This window comes from Salvia hispanica, chromosome 4, assembly GCF_029641045.1.
Source record: "Salvia hispanica isolate PSC_SH4W2 chromosome 4, Shi_PSC_v1, whole genome shotgun sequence".
Lineage (NCBI taxonomy): Eukaryota > Viridiplantae > Streptophyta > Magnoliopsida > Lamiales > Lamiaceae > Salvia > Salvia hispanica.
The window spans coordinates 47,350,183-47,365,680 of record NC_142695.1 but is presented as its reverse complement, the minus strand read 5'-3'; the positions used below and the strand labels follow the sequence as shown (position 1 = coordinate 47,365,680).

The window sequence follows — 15,498 nt, the reverse complement described above, 5'->3', positions numbered from 1 at the left end:
GTTGTTGTCGAGAAATTATGAAAAAAATCTGTATTATGATATTATTTGCCGGAATTTTTTCATTGGTGGAAAATAACAAACTCAGGATAAAGTTCGTGGTATTATTTGTCAATTTCATAGTTCGTGGAAAAAAACCAACTTTTGTGAAAATTACATGATATTACGTGTCAATATCTCTAAATTAAATTACTAAATTTAAACCTCATTGTTATATCCCCAATTTTCTTCGATCATATCTTATTAGAGTTGGATGGAAGTTTGGCGGGGCATATACTCTCGAAAAAGACGTGGTGCCCCTTTGAGATTGGCTGCTGATACTATATAAGTGGAGTAGTTGGTTAGTTTTTTCATGCCTAATGCATACAATCAATATTTCCTAGTATGTCAGGCAGTCGTGAACTTTGTGCAATTTTATATACGACTGGACATCGGCTATGAACAGTCTTCTCAAATATGTCACAGAAAGCCTCCACACCCAGCGACAAAAGTTCCTCACACATGGAATGGAGGTACTCATCGAATTACTCTGACGATCCTCTGTATAACATTCGGGTTAAAGTGGGGACTGAGCTTCGTTGCATATGGACAAGGAGTGACTCGTAGGGAGTGAACGTCGGTACGTAGTGCACAGACAAGGAGCGGCCCCTACTTGTGTAACAGAGGGAGACATGAATGAATCGAAACACACCGAGAAATTATAAAAATTTACATGTATGAGACTGCATATTCAATGAAAACTTAACAAATTTGATAGATGCTATGCATATTAACAAGATTCATCTTCTTTTCTAACATTCATCTCATAAGAACTCTAAGTTAATCGTGCTTAGACTGAAGCAATTCTGGACTGGGTGACCTTTCATAGAAGCTTCTCATGGAGCATGTGATTGGGGACATAAACATGCTGAACAGAATTGTGTTGATTTGTGGAGACAATCATTAGTCTGTAAATCGAGTCGTTCATACTACAGTTGCATAATCAACATCGTACACTTCTACCATATCAAGAGCCCATCGCTCCCAATGACTTTAGGATGTTGAAAATCAATCTCACATGTACATAAATTATAGAAAACCAATTTTGTATTGATGAATCGTCTCCAAATATTTGCGTTTTTGAACACTACAAACGCAAACTTGCCGTTCACAAACACATAATCTTTTAGAATCTGAATCAAGCTGGTTAAATAAATATAACAACTCAGTATTTATTTATTTAATAAATTAAAATGGGCCTCTTCACTTAAGCTTGATTAAGTGATAGATTAGTATTCTATGGTAATGTATATTCATAATTGTATTTTATAATTTGTCTATTTGGCGCGTTTCTCTCTGTCATCGAAATTGTCTTGCTTCTTTCTCCACCTCACCTCCGAATTACATGCTGCATTGACGAAACAAAAATTTGATTTCTCTTTCCCCCTCTTCACAAATCGCACTAAGAACCCTATCCGATTCACACCTCCGTCAATCTGCCTCCAGTTTCCAGATAAACGGCTCAACTTTCCCCCATTTCTTCACTTTGGTCGCCCAAGGGAAAAAAGGTCAGTTTTCCGGGTACCGTTACGAAGAGGTACACTCATATTTTGGGTGTTAAAGCATTGTTGGGAATTTTGTGACCTTCAATTCAACCCCCAAATAAACAAATCAAAATATTCTTTATTTTATCGGATTACATGTTTTTCCAATTGCGCATGCATAGCTACCTTTAGATGGGGGGCTATGCGTGTCCTTGTTGTTTGAGTTCAATCAAAATGAGGAAGGCAACTCTTTGTGAAATGTATTATTGATTGTTTGAGAAAGCAATAGGTCCCAGATTTGTGGCCATTTTTATTGTTTTTCTTTGTGTTTTTGCAGCGATTGATTCGGATGGAAGGACGGAATTAGGGGAAAACTCTTGGGACAGTGAAGTTCAGGTTATCAATCATCATATGGTTTGAAAATCAATCGTTATTTTGCAAAATTTTCTGCTTAGTTTTTCTTAGGTGATTTTGCATTTTCGTAGATACAAGATGTTTTGCTTCTGGTTCTGCATTGTATGTGTTGTTATGTAAAATTACTATATTGAGGGAAAATGCTATTATATCATCGTCAAGAAAAATATTTTAAAGCTCCATGCTCCACTCGATCACGGCTATATAGAAACGAACACATCGTTGTGAAATGTTTAACACGAGTTACTTTTGAATTTACTTGAACCTGATTATAGGGAGATTGTGTTTTCTCAACTTAGGTATCTATAAAATCAGTGTGACTAGGCAAATTTTTCCGTATGTTCTGACAGGCCAGACAAGTTTGGGATTGCAGTGAAAAGTTGAGATATAGCACTGGAGCTGCTAAGAACTTAGATTCAGGTCTATCTCATTCAACTGCTACAGCTGACAGCAGAGGCGAATTTGGTTCGAGTTTGTCAATTAATAGGAATATACAGAAGGGTATAGTCGACCTCCTTCCAAAGGAGAAGATAACAAATCTTAAATGATCGAGAGAAAGAAAGTCCGTGCTACAAATCGTGAACAACGAGCAAAGGATTTTAGTCGATGAATGCCAAAATTTGTATCTTGGTTGGGCTAGTATTCCAAGAAGGTACTTGAGACATAAAGGTGGCATACGAATCTTACAAATTGCTTCGGATTCTACATCGCCATCTTCACCTACTTCAGAATTATCAAATCCGCACTATCCCTCACAGTTTGAGTTCAACTAATCCTATTCACAGTCAGAGCTCGACTATCCTTTCGTGGATATGAAAAAGTTTATAGTGATGGCTTCACAAGACAATGCTAATGATAATCGAATATATCTTGTTGGTGCTGTGATTGCAAGTTCAATGGCAGGAATTGCTCTTGCAACACTAGTTTTGTTTCTATGTATAAATAAAGATACGAGGGATGATGAGCAGAAAAATGTGCAAAAAGACGACAAGCCTCTTCTCAACCTCAACAGTACTGATTCCCCAGGTATAATACAGCTGTGGTGGTGTTTTATATCATGAAATTGTCTTCGTTTCTTCATAGCTGAGATAACTTTCCAGGTTCGATAGATAACAATCGCCCAATGGGTACACGAAGTAGTTTCAATTTCAAGGCAACTTCATCTGTTGGAAATTCAGTTGCTGCTTCTCAAGCTGTATCTCCAGGGATAGACGATAATGGGGAGGCTTACGCTAAAATCCCGTTACCACTTCCCCCAGGAAGAGCAGCGGCAGCTGCCGCTGCTGCTACATCAACAACTGGTTGTGGTGATAGTACCAATTGGATAATAGGAGCACCCGCAGCAGGAACAGTAGGGGTGGTGGGAGGAGCTACAGAACCACCTACACCACCAACACCACCTCCACTGGCAAAGGCACCACCACCTCCTCCACCGGTATTTGGAGGTCCAGCTCCTCCACCGCCTCCTAGAGGCATTCGTCCACCGCCTAATGCACCTGGAAAACCTCCCCCGATGGGACCCCATCATCGACATAATTCAACAAATGACTCCATAGCTTCAGACGATTCCATGGCTCCCAAAGCCAAGTTAAAGCCATTCTTCTGGGACAAAGTAATGGCAAGCCCGGATCATTCGATGGTCTGGCATGAGATCAAAGCAGGTTCTTTTCAGTAAGTACTTGCATTACATTGCATTGCCTAGATTTGTCGCCTCCCCATTCGTTATGTTAATCGTGTAACTATTTCCAAAACTTGCAGATTTGATGAGGAGATGATGGAAGCTTTGTTTGGATATGCAGCAGCTGATCAAAAGACACAAAAAGGAAAAGAATCAACGTTAGCTGACTCTTCTAATCAGTTTATTCATATTATTGATCCTAAAAAAGCACAGAACTTGGCAATTCTTTTAAAAGCATTGAATGTGACATCAAAAGAAGTTTGTGATGCACTCAAAGAAGGTGTGTGTTTATCAGATTTTGGGCAATTAGTTTACAAGAAATAAAATGATGTGCATATCAAATATAACATGACTAAATTTTGTGTGTTTGTCACTAAGGTAATGAGCTTCCATCAGAATTCATCCAAAATCTGTTGAAAATGGCACCAACAGCCGAGGAAGAACTCAAGCTTAGGTTATATACAGGAGATCTATCTCTAATTGGTCCGGCTGAGAGATTCCTCAAGGCCTTGATTGAAATCCCATTTGCCTTTAAACGTTTGGAATCATTGTTGTTTGTAAGCACGTTTCAGGAGGATTTCACTTCAGTCAAACAATCTTTAACAACTTTAGAGGTTTGTATATATTTTATGATGAATTCTTATAAAAGGCTTCCTAACATATGAGATCACTTTTGAATTCTGTGAGGTGATTGAATACTTAGGTTTGATTTAGCTAACTCTGAATCTTTTATTTTGATATGTAAGTTACACCAATCTGATGATTCATTATGAGCCAAATATTCTTATAAATGCATTTGATTACCATTCGTTTTGACATTTTTGAAAGCTCTTAAAACATGTTGCTTGAGACAACGAAGCACAACTCAGTTTGTAATAGACTTCCCCTCCAATAAGTAGACTAGGGGTTGGATGTGCGTGGGTGTAGGTGTGTGTGTGAGTTACATCCGTAAAAAACATGTCGCTCAACTCATGCATTGTAGTGCTTGTTTAGTTCCTGTGTATTTTTTGTTCTGTTTTTGGTGTCTTTGTGTGAATGAACATTATAATACCATTTTCAGGCAGCATGTGACGAGCTCAGAAACAGCCGACTCTTCCTTAAACTCTTGGAAGCTGTTCTGAAAACTGGCAACAGAATGAATGATGGAACCTACCGCGGTGGTGCTCAGGCATTCAAGCTCGACACGCTCTTGAAATTATCTGATGTTAAAGGAACAGATGGGAAGACCACGCTACTGCATTTTGTCGTCCACGAAATAATCCGTGGAGAAGGAGTAAGAGCTGTTCGTAGAATGAGGGAGAGCAAGAGCTTGTCCAGTGTGAGGACGAATGATCTTAACGATGATGCTTCCCAAAACACAGAAGATTACTACCGAAGCCTCGGCCTTCAAGAAGTTTCTGGCCTCTGCAATGGTCTCTTGAACGTGAAAAAGGCAGCGGTGATTGATCGTGACATCATAAGTGAGTACGTGACCAAACTCAGCCAGTCCCGTTTCAAGACGAAAGAATTTCTTGAGAACGAAATGAGTAGCTTGGATGAAGATAGCAAGTTTCTTGACATTCTTACGAGAATCATTAACCAGTTTGAGAGCGACGCTGCATGGCTTGCGGAGGAGAGGGAGAGAGTGATGAACTTAGTGAAGAGCACTGGGGACTACTTCCACGGTCAGTCGGGCAAGGACGAGGAGGGGCGTCTCTTTTTGATCGTCCGGGACTTCTTAGCGATGGTGGACAAGGCATGCCAAGACGTGAAGAGCTCCATAAAATTGCCTAAGACGCACAGAAAAGATGCCTTCACACCATCATTATCGCCTTCGCCGTCTCAAGGGTCGCCCCCGGCCTCTGAGACGACGCATGAGATGCAGTCGCGTCTCTTTCCGGAAATGAGGGATCGCCAAATTGACGGTGAATTCAACTCGGACGATGAAATCTAATCTTTTCCCCGAGGTATGCAAAAATGGAGAGGTGAAATGATTTTTTAAAACGTGGGAAGTTCTTAAATACTCCCTCCATCCCATAATAAATATAGACATTATTTTTATAAACAAAGTATATGCGCACCACACTAGCCTATTGAATTTGTGACATGTAATAGTTGGTCCCTATCATTTTTAGGAAAATGGAAAAAATTGTTGGTGAGGTCCAACTTTCATGAGTGCAAATGCATGAGAGTTAAACCACAATTTAAGTTGACAACATTAATGGTTTGATGTAGTACATGCACACGTCATGCATTTATTTTAGGGCTCACTATTGAACATGTTGTACTTTCTAAACTTCATCGTCTAACAGGATCGTTCGACGAGGATGATGAGAAGCCACAATGACAGAAGACATCCCAATGTTAAGAGATCTGAGCATATGCAGAAGAAAAGGTTGCTAAGAGGTTCAAAACCTTAACATTTTTCACATGGATCCGAAGTTTTTTGTTATTATAGAATGTATAGCTTCTCTCTCATGAGTCATGTATACTTTAATTAATTATCTGTTGTCTATATTCAATCCTAACCAATTTGGCTATGCCCTTGGCTTCTTTTTATATTTGTTCATCTCTATTTTGCTTTCAAGATTTTAATGTTTGACCATTTTCAAGACCCTATAAGTTGTGGAGTTGATTAAATTATGACTGACACAATAATTTAGCAAGATACAAATTTGATGATTCATCCTAATGTGTTTCGAATTGGAACTTGATCAGTACGAAAATTAATAAACCTATTGATTGATTACTAATTTATAATTAAAATATGACTAAATTACTAATCCTTGTGTGCTTTCATCACACGTATCAAGTATCAATATTCAGACATGTATTCAATGAACAATATTTACGGCTCGTATGGTTTGCTTGACTTGATACAACAAGTACAGATATTGGCTAGATTTTATAACTATGTTTTAAATTTAATTGAATCTTCCTATTAAGTTAAGTGAAAACAATGTATACTAGATTTGTAGCTAACATTTGTCAGTAGTAACATTAAATTAAATATTAACCCAATTTAGGAACGTATACACCTTTTGTTTTGCATTTAAAAAAGCAGTAACTAATCATTTAAAATTTCAAAAACTAAGACATTTATTATGTAGATTTGTGTTGGATTATCTACCATAAAATCGACTTACTTAAAATGAAATAAAATTCCCGAATATAAATATTTGAAACCCTACTGCCATCTTCTCATCACACAGAAGCAAAGGGAAGACCATGGCTCCCAAATCATCCTTTCTCTCTCAACAGCCCTCCAAAGATAAGAATGAGAGTGAAGAATCATCCTCAGAGGAAGAAGATGATGGGAGAGAAGAATCAGGGCCCCAATCTTCCGAGACAGATTCGTCCGACGACGAAACGGAGGCCGTCTCCTCCTTCGACAAACCCCAAAATCGACCAACCCTAGAAAATCTCAATTCCCCAATCCCCGCCCCCAAATTCGATCCGAGATCGGCCTCCGACACCGATTCGGACGGCTCCCCTTCTAGTTACGTGATGCAGCCGATCACCAAGGCCTCCGTCTCCTCATCGAAGCGCAGTCGTGGCGAGATTGAGGGGGATTCGTTGAGCAGCTTTAAGAGCTTGCGAGCTGAGGAGAAGAAATCGGTTTCCACTCCGGCCGGAGGGGGTGGGGTGGGGTGTATCAACAGGCTGTGGAGTAATGAGGATGAGATCGCTGTGCTGAATGGGATGATCGAATTCAAAATTGCCAAGGGGTCCGGCCCTAGCGCCGATATGGGGGCGTTTTACAGCTTTATAAAGGGGAAATTGAAGGTGGATTTCTCGAGGGATCAGCTGAGGTCTAAGATTACAAGGATGAAAAAGAGGTTTTTGAATGCTTTGAAGAAGGGAGACAAGGGTTCTGACCCTGTCTTCTCGAAGCCTCACGAGGATATGGCGTTCGTCCTCTCAAAGAAAATTTGGGGGAAAAGTGTGGATGTGAAGAAGAAGCTGGATGAGGATGTGGTTGTGGAGCGAGGAGGGGATGGCGAAGGAGGGGATTTCTGGTCCAAGTATCCGAACATTAATGCGTCTTTTGATAATATGAAGGCGAGCTTCCCCTCCCTCGTTGCTCCGGTGGCTGGGATGAGTTTGTTGAAGGAGAGGTTGAGTTTGATTGGGAATGTGAAGGCTAAGGAGTTGGATGATAAGTGGAAACAGTTGCTTGTGGAGAAGACTGAGCTGGATTACAAGATTTTGATATTGATGAAGGAACAGGTTCAAATGGCTTTGGATCAGTAATAGGGTTGGGAATTGCTAAGTTGGTAACATTTTTTGGCTTGAATTTATACCTTTTTAGAGTCAATTGTGATTCTCCGTTTTGATTAGCAAAATGGATTTTTTTGATAAATGTTTAAAATCTTGCTTATGATAATGGTTACTCTGTGATGAATTTAGTTCGCGAAGTACTTATTCAGTAAGCTATGTTTCTTGTTAACATTTGAGTTGTGTTGTGTTCCAGATATAGAAGGATGTTTTCGATAACAAAAAATGATAGATGATGAATCATGACTAGATTTTTATGGTAAGATCTTAAAATGCACTGATCAGTAGATTCATTAATCAATGCTCTGGATTCGGAAAATAACTACAATTGAATGTTCCTATTACATGCTTGGGAATACATTTAGATTTAGTCCCATTATATGCTGATCTAGACTGGGAGGGAGTTATTGAAGCATTTTGTTTGCAGCTGCATCTTAGTATTGATGTTGGGCCACAACTGCCTAGAAGAGACATCTTTCTTAGTTTACGTTTGGTGGGAGTTTACTGTATTTAACATTTATATGACCTCTGCCTCATGCAAAGCTCTCTGCTCTTACTGCTCCTCCCTTATGCTTGACTAAGCCCACTGCTTGTATTTGTTTCTTCTCTAGTCTTTGGATGGGGTTGTTGCAGGGTTGTATCTGTAGAACTCGACAGCCTTACATAGTTACATTGTACGTATGTCTGAGGGTTAGGTCGTTTTGAGTGATGTCTCTTTCGTAGAATGCTTCAATCCTTCCTAACTCTTAGAGTTCTGCAGTTAAGGCTTGTACTATAGTTCATGAGAAAGTTTTCTATGATTGTAATTTTATTTATATTGTAGAAATAAGGTATGCTTGTGGATCAAGATGGGAATTGAGTTGAAAGGTGATATGTTGGAGTGGCTTTTTTTTTGGTATGCCTTCTTTGTCCTTGTTTGTATTTCTATAGTTATTTCTTTGATATTTCTCTTGTATGTTAGGCAGTTTTGTGTTGGGTCAGATGACTTTGAATTATGTAGAAAGTAAATTGACTTTGAATTATGTATAAAGTAAATTGACTTATACCAAATTAAGACTTGTAATTCATTTATTAGTTGTCATTTAGGTTAAAAGTTCAATTACTGAATATAATGGATGATGCTATTTAATCAAACTTGATGCCAATATTTGGTTTGATTTGTTCTAAAACAAAAGTAGCACTAGTACCTATTCCCTATTTTCATAGGATTTCAAAAATCAGTCATTTTTTCAATACAACTATAATCCATCCGAATCAACTGGATAACAATTCACAATTCAATAAATTCAATCACTTTTACATATTCGACTTCCCCTTTGTCAAGAACTTTAATTTAGGGATAAAAAATTACAACATGTTGCTACAACAATCAATAGGAGAATAGTTTAAGTGGAAGTATAGAGGGCAGAAGTAGCATAATATGCAAGAGATAAGATGGCATGAACCACGCATAGAATGCCTCCGGTGTGTAGAAAATTGTGGTATGTAAATCCACATGATACTCCTTTCTTTTCGTTTGATCTTGTTCCAATCACCAACAATGTCACGCCAACCCCATAGATTATCCTAGAAAGACAGAGAGACAACCTCAGTTCATAAAATGATTTTAACATAGATATTTAATCCGGCTTATATCAACTCTTTTGTCACGCATACGTATACGAGATGCAGTTGAAAATCGAGATACAAGCTTTCGAACAAACGAGGATTGCAATTAAAAAAAATGGATTTGGAAGGTGTTTCCATACCATATCAAGACAAGGAATGCTTTGGAGAACTTCTTGCTTGGCGGTGAAGGTTTCTGTGACTCATGTTGCCCGGTAACACCCAACAACCCTAGCAAATTCACAAGAATATGAGCCGCGCTCAGAAGCACTGCAGCGGCTATGCCTAGCACATACGCATCGTGACTTCGCCCTTTACACTCGAATATCCACATCCTCATATGCTTCGCCTGATCAGTGAAGGAGTATCAAATATCGCATCAATCACCAGATATAGCAAAAACAAACAATTAGTAATATAAAAAATAAATTACATGATTTTGAGCTTCCTTAGCCTTCAAAGCAAGAACCATAGCAATGATATCCAATACCACGATTAATAAACATGCAGATATACCCAAGATTTTTGTCTTCATTTTCTTGGACAAAAACTTGTTTGTAATAGTAGTAAAGAAATTAAGCCCTTCTGGTCTTCTTGGAAAAGAAATGTGAGATTTTAAATGAATATGTAGAAGCATCAAGTTTATATATAGTGTTATAGATTTGGGGTTTGAATATTCTTATAGTATGTATTTTGCTTTTATGCCTACTTTTACCTTAATTTTATTACTTTTTGTTTTTTTATTCTTTTCTTATGAGAAAAGTAGGGTATAAACCAACTAAGAAGTAGTATTGCTACTGCAGGTTTGGTATTGTTTAGAGATGATAAAAAGTGTTGGTATAAATGCATGAGAATTTCTATCTTCAAGACTTGAATAATTTTGTAAAGTAATTTTATTTACACTAAAAAACTAGATGTTGGAGAGTAGTCTATTCATAAATAATACTGGTGAGAAGTATTACTAGTGTTGTTTATTTTTTATATTTTAGTTAGATTCTTTACTCTTGTGAAATTCATTGCAAATAATAGTATAATGTTAAATTGATGATTACAAGTGAATAAAACAGCTCACATCATGGATAATCAGTTTTAATCAATGTTTTAAATATTAGACCAAGCAAATCGATAAGGTTATTGGTTCATGCATGGTTTAATCGTTAGCTCAATTTAACTATTGATCGGATCAAAATTCTGCAAGACATGTATTCATAATAACTAAACGTTAACGCATGTCAAACCATTTGAATTTGAAATTCAATATATATAACTAATTCATAGGGAAATATGTAGTTAGTAAAATAAAAAGATAAAGGTGAAGAATGAATATCTATATTTCCGTGGTTATATTATTTCCTAAATTTTCGGAACAGTTAATATGATACTCCCTCCGTCCGCAATTAGGAAAAGTTAGTGGAATAAAGGTCTCACTTATATATATTAGTTTTAAATGAAATATGAGTGGAATGAGTTAGTGGAAGGTGAGACCCTATTACCATTTTTATGGTAAAAGTGAACCGGAACTCTTATTCGCGGACGGACTAAAATGGAAAAACGTGACTCTTATTCGCGGACGGATGAAGTATCTTTCTTATGTTAAATTCATGAACATGACTTTTCTTTTTTATTATTTTCGTCCAATATGATGTTCCAGAATATTATGTTAGAATTCTCATAAAATTTTATTTTTATACTTTTTCGTTTTCTAAAAATAGAATTTTTTTAAATATTTTTTTAAATTTATTTTTTTAAAATAGAAACTCTCAATTTTAGGAAATGGACTGCCAAATACTTCATGCACTATTTATACAGTAGCACCAAAAATATCTGTAAGCATACATGGTAGATAAAGGTCAGTAATGAGATATTGAACGCATAGAATAAGAATGCAAATTTCACTATCATATATACAAAATGTCATATTATTTAGAGACACGGAGTTTTGGGTTTGATTTATAAAAATTAGACATAAATAAATAAACAAATAACATAAAACATTAAAACAAATACTAATACAAAAAAGTCGAAATAAAGTAGTAGAATTTAAGGACCCAAAAACACAATCATGAGCTATTATCCAATTGACTTCTTTTGATTACGGTATCTAGAGTTATTAAGTCGATCATGCTACTGGATTAAAACCTCTCTCAAAGTGAGAAATCTGTAGATTATGTGTTATGATTGAAGTCCCCTTATAATCCTTAACCCCTAACTCCCAAAAGAGTTAAAAAGATCAAATACCTCACACAAAATCTGATTATAAGGTCAGGATCAGGCAGAAGCCATACACAACACAGAAATCTGATGAATTACTCTTAGGTGGTGTACGGTTTGCAAGATAAAATAATATTAAGATATAATCTAGGATTGAGTTGTGAGATTATTTTAGTCATAGGGGGTTAGTTATGACTAATTATCTCATGATTATCCATCTATAATTGAGTTGAGGAATTAAATCTCATGAACCAAAGACACTACCAATTTAATGTACTAATTAGTCTTATGAACCGAACTGGTACTTAAATATTTACTCCTATTCACAATTTGATTATAAGGTCAGGCAGAAGCCATACGCAATACAGAAATACACAAAACAAGCTTCTTTATACATAGCTTTCTTATAATTAAGATACTAATGTTTGTGTATGTAAACAACGACATTTTCTAGATAAACATGTACTGGATATTTACTACCGACTTATATATAATTCCTGCACTCACTTTCCACTAATAAAATCTACATATTTTTCACGCTTAATAGTAACGTTTGTGGCACAGATCATAACTAACAAACGCAACAGAGAATTTAAATAAAATAAAAGAGAAAATAGGAAGAGTGCGTGCACTTTGGTTTACGATTGGTGTTGAGTTGAGTGGAACATTGCTTTTACCGATTCTTTGAATCCTAAATTGATCAAGACATAACTTGGGATATAGCTGGCCATGGCCCTCACAAAACGATTTTCATTTTTATGTCCACATCCAATGAATTTTCTAATTTCTATACATACAAATAAACAAAACTCCCATCAATTCAACTCCGATCCATCGCTTTTTTTTCACAAATAGTATTTGTTTTAGATGAAATCTCATATAGTGTACACATATTAAAGCAATATACAATGTCTCAATATTTCAAACTCAAGTATATAGTGCTTCAAACTTCAATGCTTTCTGTCCGCAAGTGCTTTCATTTAAATAATTTTCATATATACTAATAGTCTAATATTATTAATCTTAAATTTGTTTGAGATCGAAAAAATGAGGATTAATTTGATGAGAGATAAGGATTATGATATGAGAATAATTAGGGGCATAATTAATGTGGCCTTCACTTACTCAGATAAAAGATGTTTATATTGTGATTTACTTTTTTATTCATACTCTCTTTTAATCAAATTGATTTCTTCTTATTTTATCTTCTTCCATTTCTTTAATTTTGGTGAATTCAGATCGATTACTTCAATTAAATAGAATTCATATATATATACATAATCGTATTTCATCTCCTACTCCTATTTCAATAATCAGTTATTTTGAGAATTTGATAATGCTTAAATTAACTCAAAAATGTAAGGAAAACAATCCAATATTTAGAATCCAAACATCATTTAAATTTGTAGTAATTTAGTAGAGTCCTAGCTATATACTTTGGTAAACGATTTGAATAGTTGGAGTTGAAATCCTTGGGTAGATGATCCTCAGCCAAGCATATTATAGCAATAAGGAAATTCAACTGAGAAAACTGCAAAAACGATATTCAAGTAAATAGCTGGGCAATCAGATTCATTAGTATTTAGCATGGATCCACACTTGAACAAAATCCCAATATAGTAGTAGTACATATAATTTTGTAAAAACTATTTAGTACAATTTTCAATTATGCCGTAAGCAGATCAGAACAAATACGACGTGGGAGCGAACGCGGGCAGCGCCACCATCTGAGAATATATCCTGAAATGAACAAAATCACGCATGATTGATGATTAATTGATGAGAATAGTACTTTTTAGTTTACAAAAATATACAAGGATATTTTTGGTACCAGTGGTCCTCCGGTAGAGTAGGCGGCGGCGACTTATGATTGGATTTGACCGGCCGTCTCCTTTCGGCGGCATCGGAGATCGGACTGTCTTCGGCGATGGCATTGAGCCCGGGCTTCCAATTAGCGCCCAGTTTGGCGGTCCTGCGGTGGCGGCGGGATACGGCAACCTCGGCCGTGGGAGTGACAGTGGCTCCGCCCCAGCATGATGTCAATTCGGAGATAAGCTTCTTCATATATATGCCGTTTTGATTCTGAATTCAACTAAATGATCGCCGACTTACTTATATATAATGCCACTGGATTCATTCACTGTGGGGCCCAGGGTAACTCTTCGCGCTGCTTTATTGGTCCCATGTTTTTCTTTGACTCCCTTCTTCCCATTTACAATCCTAATAAAAATAAGAAAATGAGTAAATTGAATATGAACCTCGTTAATATACTCTATCCGTCTCGCAAAAGATGTCATATTTAGTTATGCACGAGTTTTAAGAAATATAAAGACAAGTGAATTATACTATGTATCTCACTTATATATGTTAGTTTAATAAAATATAAGTGGAATTTAATAAAATGTGAGTGAAATAAGTTGGTGGATTAATATGTTGTCTATTTATCATTTATGGTAAAAATGGGATAGGACTCTTATGATAGGACGGATAGAAATGACAAAATAGAACTCTCAGAGAAAATATTAGTTTTATAATAAAATATGAATATAATAATTTAGACAAACAGTGGAGTCCATTTACTCAGAATTGAAAAAGGTAAATGTGATTGCAAACATTCCCAAATGATACAACGAGACATTATTTCACAGACGGATGGAGTAACCTTTTTTTGGGTGCGTAATCATTTAATGATTTAATATTTTTAATTTTTCAAATAAATTGGACCATTCTTGTAAATACATCAAGAATAATTTTATGGGACGGAAAAATTACTAAACCACTGGTATGTGTTTACCAAGAATATATATGGTTAAGACAATTTCTGTAATGATATGTCATATGCATATTATGTGTTGATACTTGATAGTACAGGATCTCAGTTAATTGAATCTTTTAATTATTTCTATAAAGATGTGATACAAATGGTTCGAGTAATAATTCTACAGATAAGAATTAATTAATTGAATCTTTTAATTATTTCTATAAAGATGTGATACAAATGGTTCGAGTAATAATTCTACAGATAAGAATTAGTTAATTGAATCTCTTAATTATTTCTATAAAGATGTAATACAAATGGTTCGAGTAATAATTCTACAGATAAGAATTGCCGATGTGATTCGAATGAATAGGTATACAAATGGTTTGAGTAAATATAGTACAGATAAGAAATGCTTATGTGATCGAATAAATTAGGTATGTACAAAAATGACTGATGATTATCCCATCTGTGAATAAATTAATTTTGGCACAGCAAATCTTCAAGAATCCAAAGTCGATGGAAAGAAAAAATAAGATATAAAATTGATGAAAGAAAAAAATAGAAAATCGGATTTGGAATTTGGTGCCACTAGCATAGTAGCATATAATATTTGATATTTCCACTATATATTCTACCTAACAAAAGTATGTACTAGTACCTAATTAAAACACTATTTATATTTTGTTAAAAAATCTAGAGAGTGATGCACTAGAAACATTTATTATTATAGACAGTCACAGATGTTGTCAACAAGGATATATAATCTGATCTTCTTCTCTTTATGAATACAATCTATTCTCATTGAATTGACGAGATGAGGCCAAGATAATTCTCCCCTTTTGTTATTTACTTTAAGTACTTTCTTTCTTTTTAATTTCGAAGTATCTTCTTTACCTTTTATACATCGAAATGGAGTAGTATAATTTAATCTAGTTGTTTTCTAACTGACTCAAATTAACTAGCTAGTTTAATTAAACTAACTTATTATTATGATTTAAAATAAAATATTACTCCACTAGATAAAATTTCAATCCTTGCCCAAACTTCTACAG

At 35.6% G+C, this 15,498-nt stretch overlaps 4 protein-coding genes across 7 annotated transcripts; 2 read left to right on the top strand and 2 right to left on the bottom strand.

The window, feature by feature from the left end:
* Positions 1 to 1,326: 1,326 nt before the first annotated feature.
* On the top strand, positions 1,327 to 6,178 carry LOC125193359 (formin-like protein 5). 2 transcript variants are annotated; one of them, XM_089069820.1, is made up of 8 exons: positions 1,327 to 1,573; positions 1,858 to 1,916; positions 2,285 to 2,960; positions 3,035 to 3,605; positions 3,693 to 3,892; positions 3,991 to 4,226; positions 4,673 to 5,558; positions 5,904 to 6,178. In XM_089069820.1, the coding sequence occupies exons 3-7, from the start codon at positions 2,747 to 2,749 to the stop codon at positions 5,543 to 5,545; spliced, it is 2,094 nt and encodes a 697-aa protein (XP_088925946.1). In that variant the 5' UTR covers positions 1,327 to 1,573; positions 1,858 to 1,916; positions 2,285 to 2,746; the 3' UTR covers positions 5,546 to 5,558; positions 5,904 to 6,178. The 2 variants fall into 2 exon arrangements, with proteins under 2 accessions (XP_088925946.1, XP_047947089.1); XM_048091132.2 differs by having other exon boundaries at positions 1,407 to 1,544.
* Positions 6,179 to 6,787: 609 nt separating this feature from the next.
* On the top strand, positions 6,788 to 8,911 carry LOC125191689 (STOREKEEPER protein-like). 3 transcript variants are annotated; one of them, XR_007171206.2, is made up of 3 exons: positions 6,788 to 7,868; positions 8,066 to 8,128; positions 8,693 to 8,911. XR_007171206.2 is itself a non-coding variant. In XM_048089094.2 (2 exons), exon 1 carries the CDS (start codon positions 6,820 to 6,822, stop codon positions 7,843 to 7,845), a length of 1,026 nt encoding a protein of 341 aa, XP_047945051.1. In that variant the 5' UTR covers positions 6,788 to 6,819; the 3' UTR covers positions 7,846 to 7,868; positions 8,693 to 8,910. The 3 variants fall into 3 exon arrangements, 2 of the variants coding, with proteins under 2 accessions (XP_047945051.1, XP_047945050.1); XM_048089094.2 differs by lacking the exon at positions 8,066 to 8,128 and having other exon boundaries at positions 8,693 to 8,910; XM_048089093.2 differs by lacking the exon at positions 8,693 to 8,911 and having other exon boundaries at positions 8,066 to 8,669.
* A 202-nt stretch (positions 8,912 to 9,113) lies between these two features.
* Positions 9,114 to 10,097, bottom strand: LOC125191600 (protein VASCULATURE COMPLEXITY AND CONNECTIVITY-like). Its single transcript, XM_048088989.2, has 3 exons — positions 9,908 to 10,097; positions 9,618 to 9,823; positions 9,114 to 9,435 (listed from the first exon to the last, which is right to left on the bottom strand). Exons 1-3 carry the CDS (start codon positions 10,007 to 10,009, stop codon positions 9,255 to 9,257), a joined length of 489 nt encoding a protein of 162 aa, XP_047944946.1. The 5' UTR covers positions 10,010 to 10,097; the 3' UTR covers positions 9,114 to 9,254.
* Positions 10,098 to 13,230: 3,133 nt separating this feature from the next.
* LOC148929315 (uncharacterized) lies at positions 13,231 to 13,780 on the bottom strand. Its single transcript, XM_089056231.1, has 2 exons — positions 13,517 to 13,780; positions 13,231 to 13,425 (listed from the first exon to the last, which is right to left on the bottom strand). The coding sequence occupies exons 1-2, from the start codon at positions 13,747 to 13,749 to the stop codon at positions 13,368 to 13,370; spliced, it is 291 nt and encodes a 96-aa protein (XP_088912357.1). The 5' UTR covers positions 13,750 to 13,780; the 3' UTR covers positions 13,231 to 13,367.
* Between the last annotated feature and the right edge of the window lie 1,718 nt (positions 13,781 to 15,498).

Coding starts and splice junctions, on each gene's coding strand:
- LOC125193359 (XM_089069820.1), top strand. CDS start 2,747: ATGAAAAAGTTTATAGTGATGGCTTCACAAGACAATGCTAATGATAAT. Junction 3,606..3,692: donor ATCAAAGCAGGTTCTTTTCA/GTAAGTACTTGC, acceptor CAAAACTTGCAG/ATTTGATGAGGAGATGATGG. Junction 3,893..3,990: donor TTGTGATGCACTCAAAGAAG/GTGTGTGTTTAT, acceptor TTTGTCACTAAG/GTAATGAGCTTCCATCAGAA.
- LOC125191689 (XM_048089094.2), top strand. CDS start 6,820: ATGGCTCCCAAATCATCCTTTCTCTCTCAACAGCCCTCCAAAGATAAG.
- LOC125191600 (XM_048088989.2), bottom strand. CDS start 10,009: ATGAAGACAAAAATCTTGGGTATATCTGCATGTTTATTAATCGTGGTA. Junction 9,824..9,907: donor CTAAGGAAGCTCAAAATCAT/GTAATTTATTTT, acceptor TTCACTGATCAG/GCGAAGCATATGAGGATGTG. Junction 9,436..9,617: donor GCATTCCTTGTCTTGATATG/GTATGGAAACAC, acceptor CTGTCTTTCTAG/GATAATCTATGGGGTTGGCG.
- LOC148929315 (XM_089056231.1), bottom strand. CDS start 13,749: ATGAAGAAGCTTATCTCCGAATTGACATCATGCTGGGGCGGAGCCACT. Junction 13,426..13,516: donor ACTCTACCGGAGGACCACTG/GTACCAAAAATA, acceptor TGTTCATTTCAG/GATATATTCTCAGATGGTGG.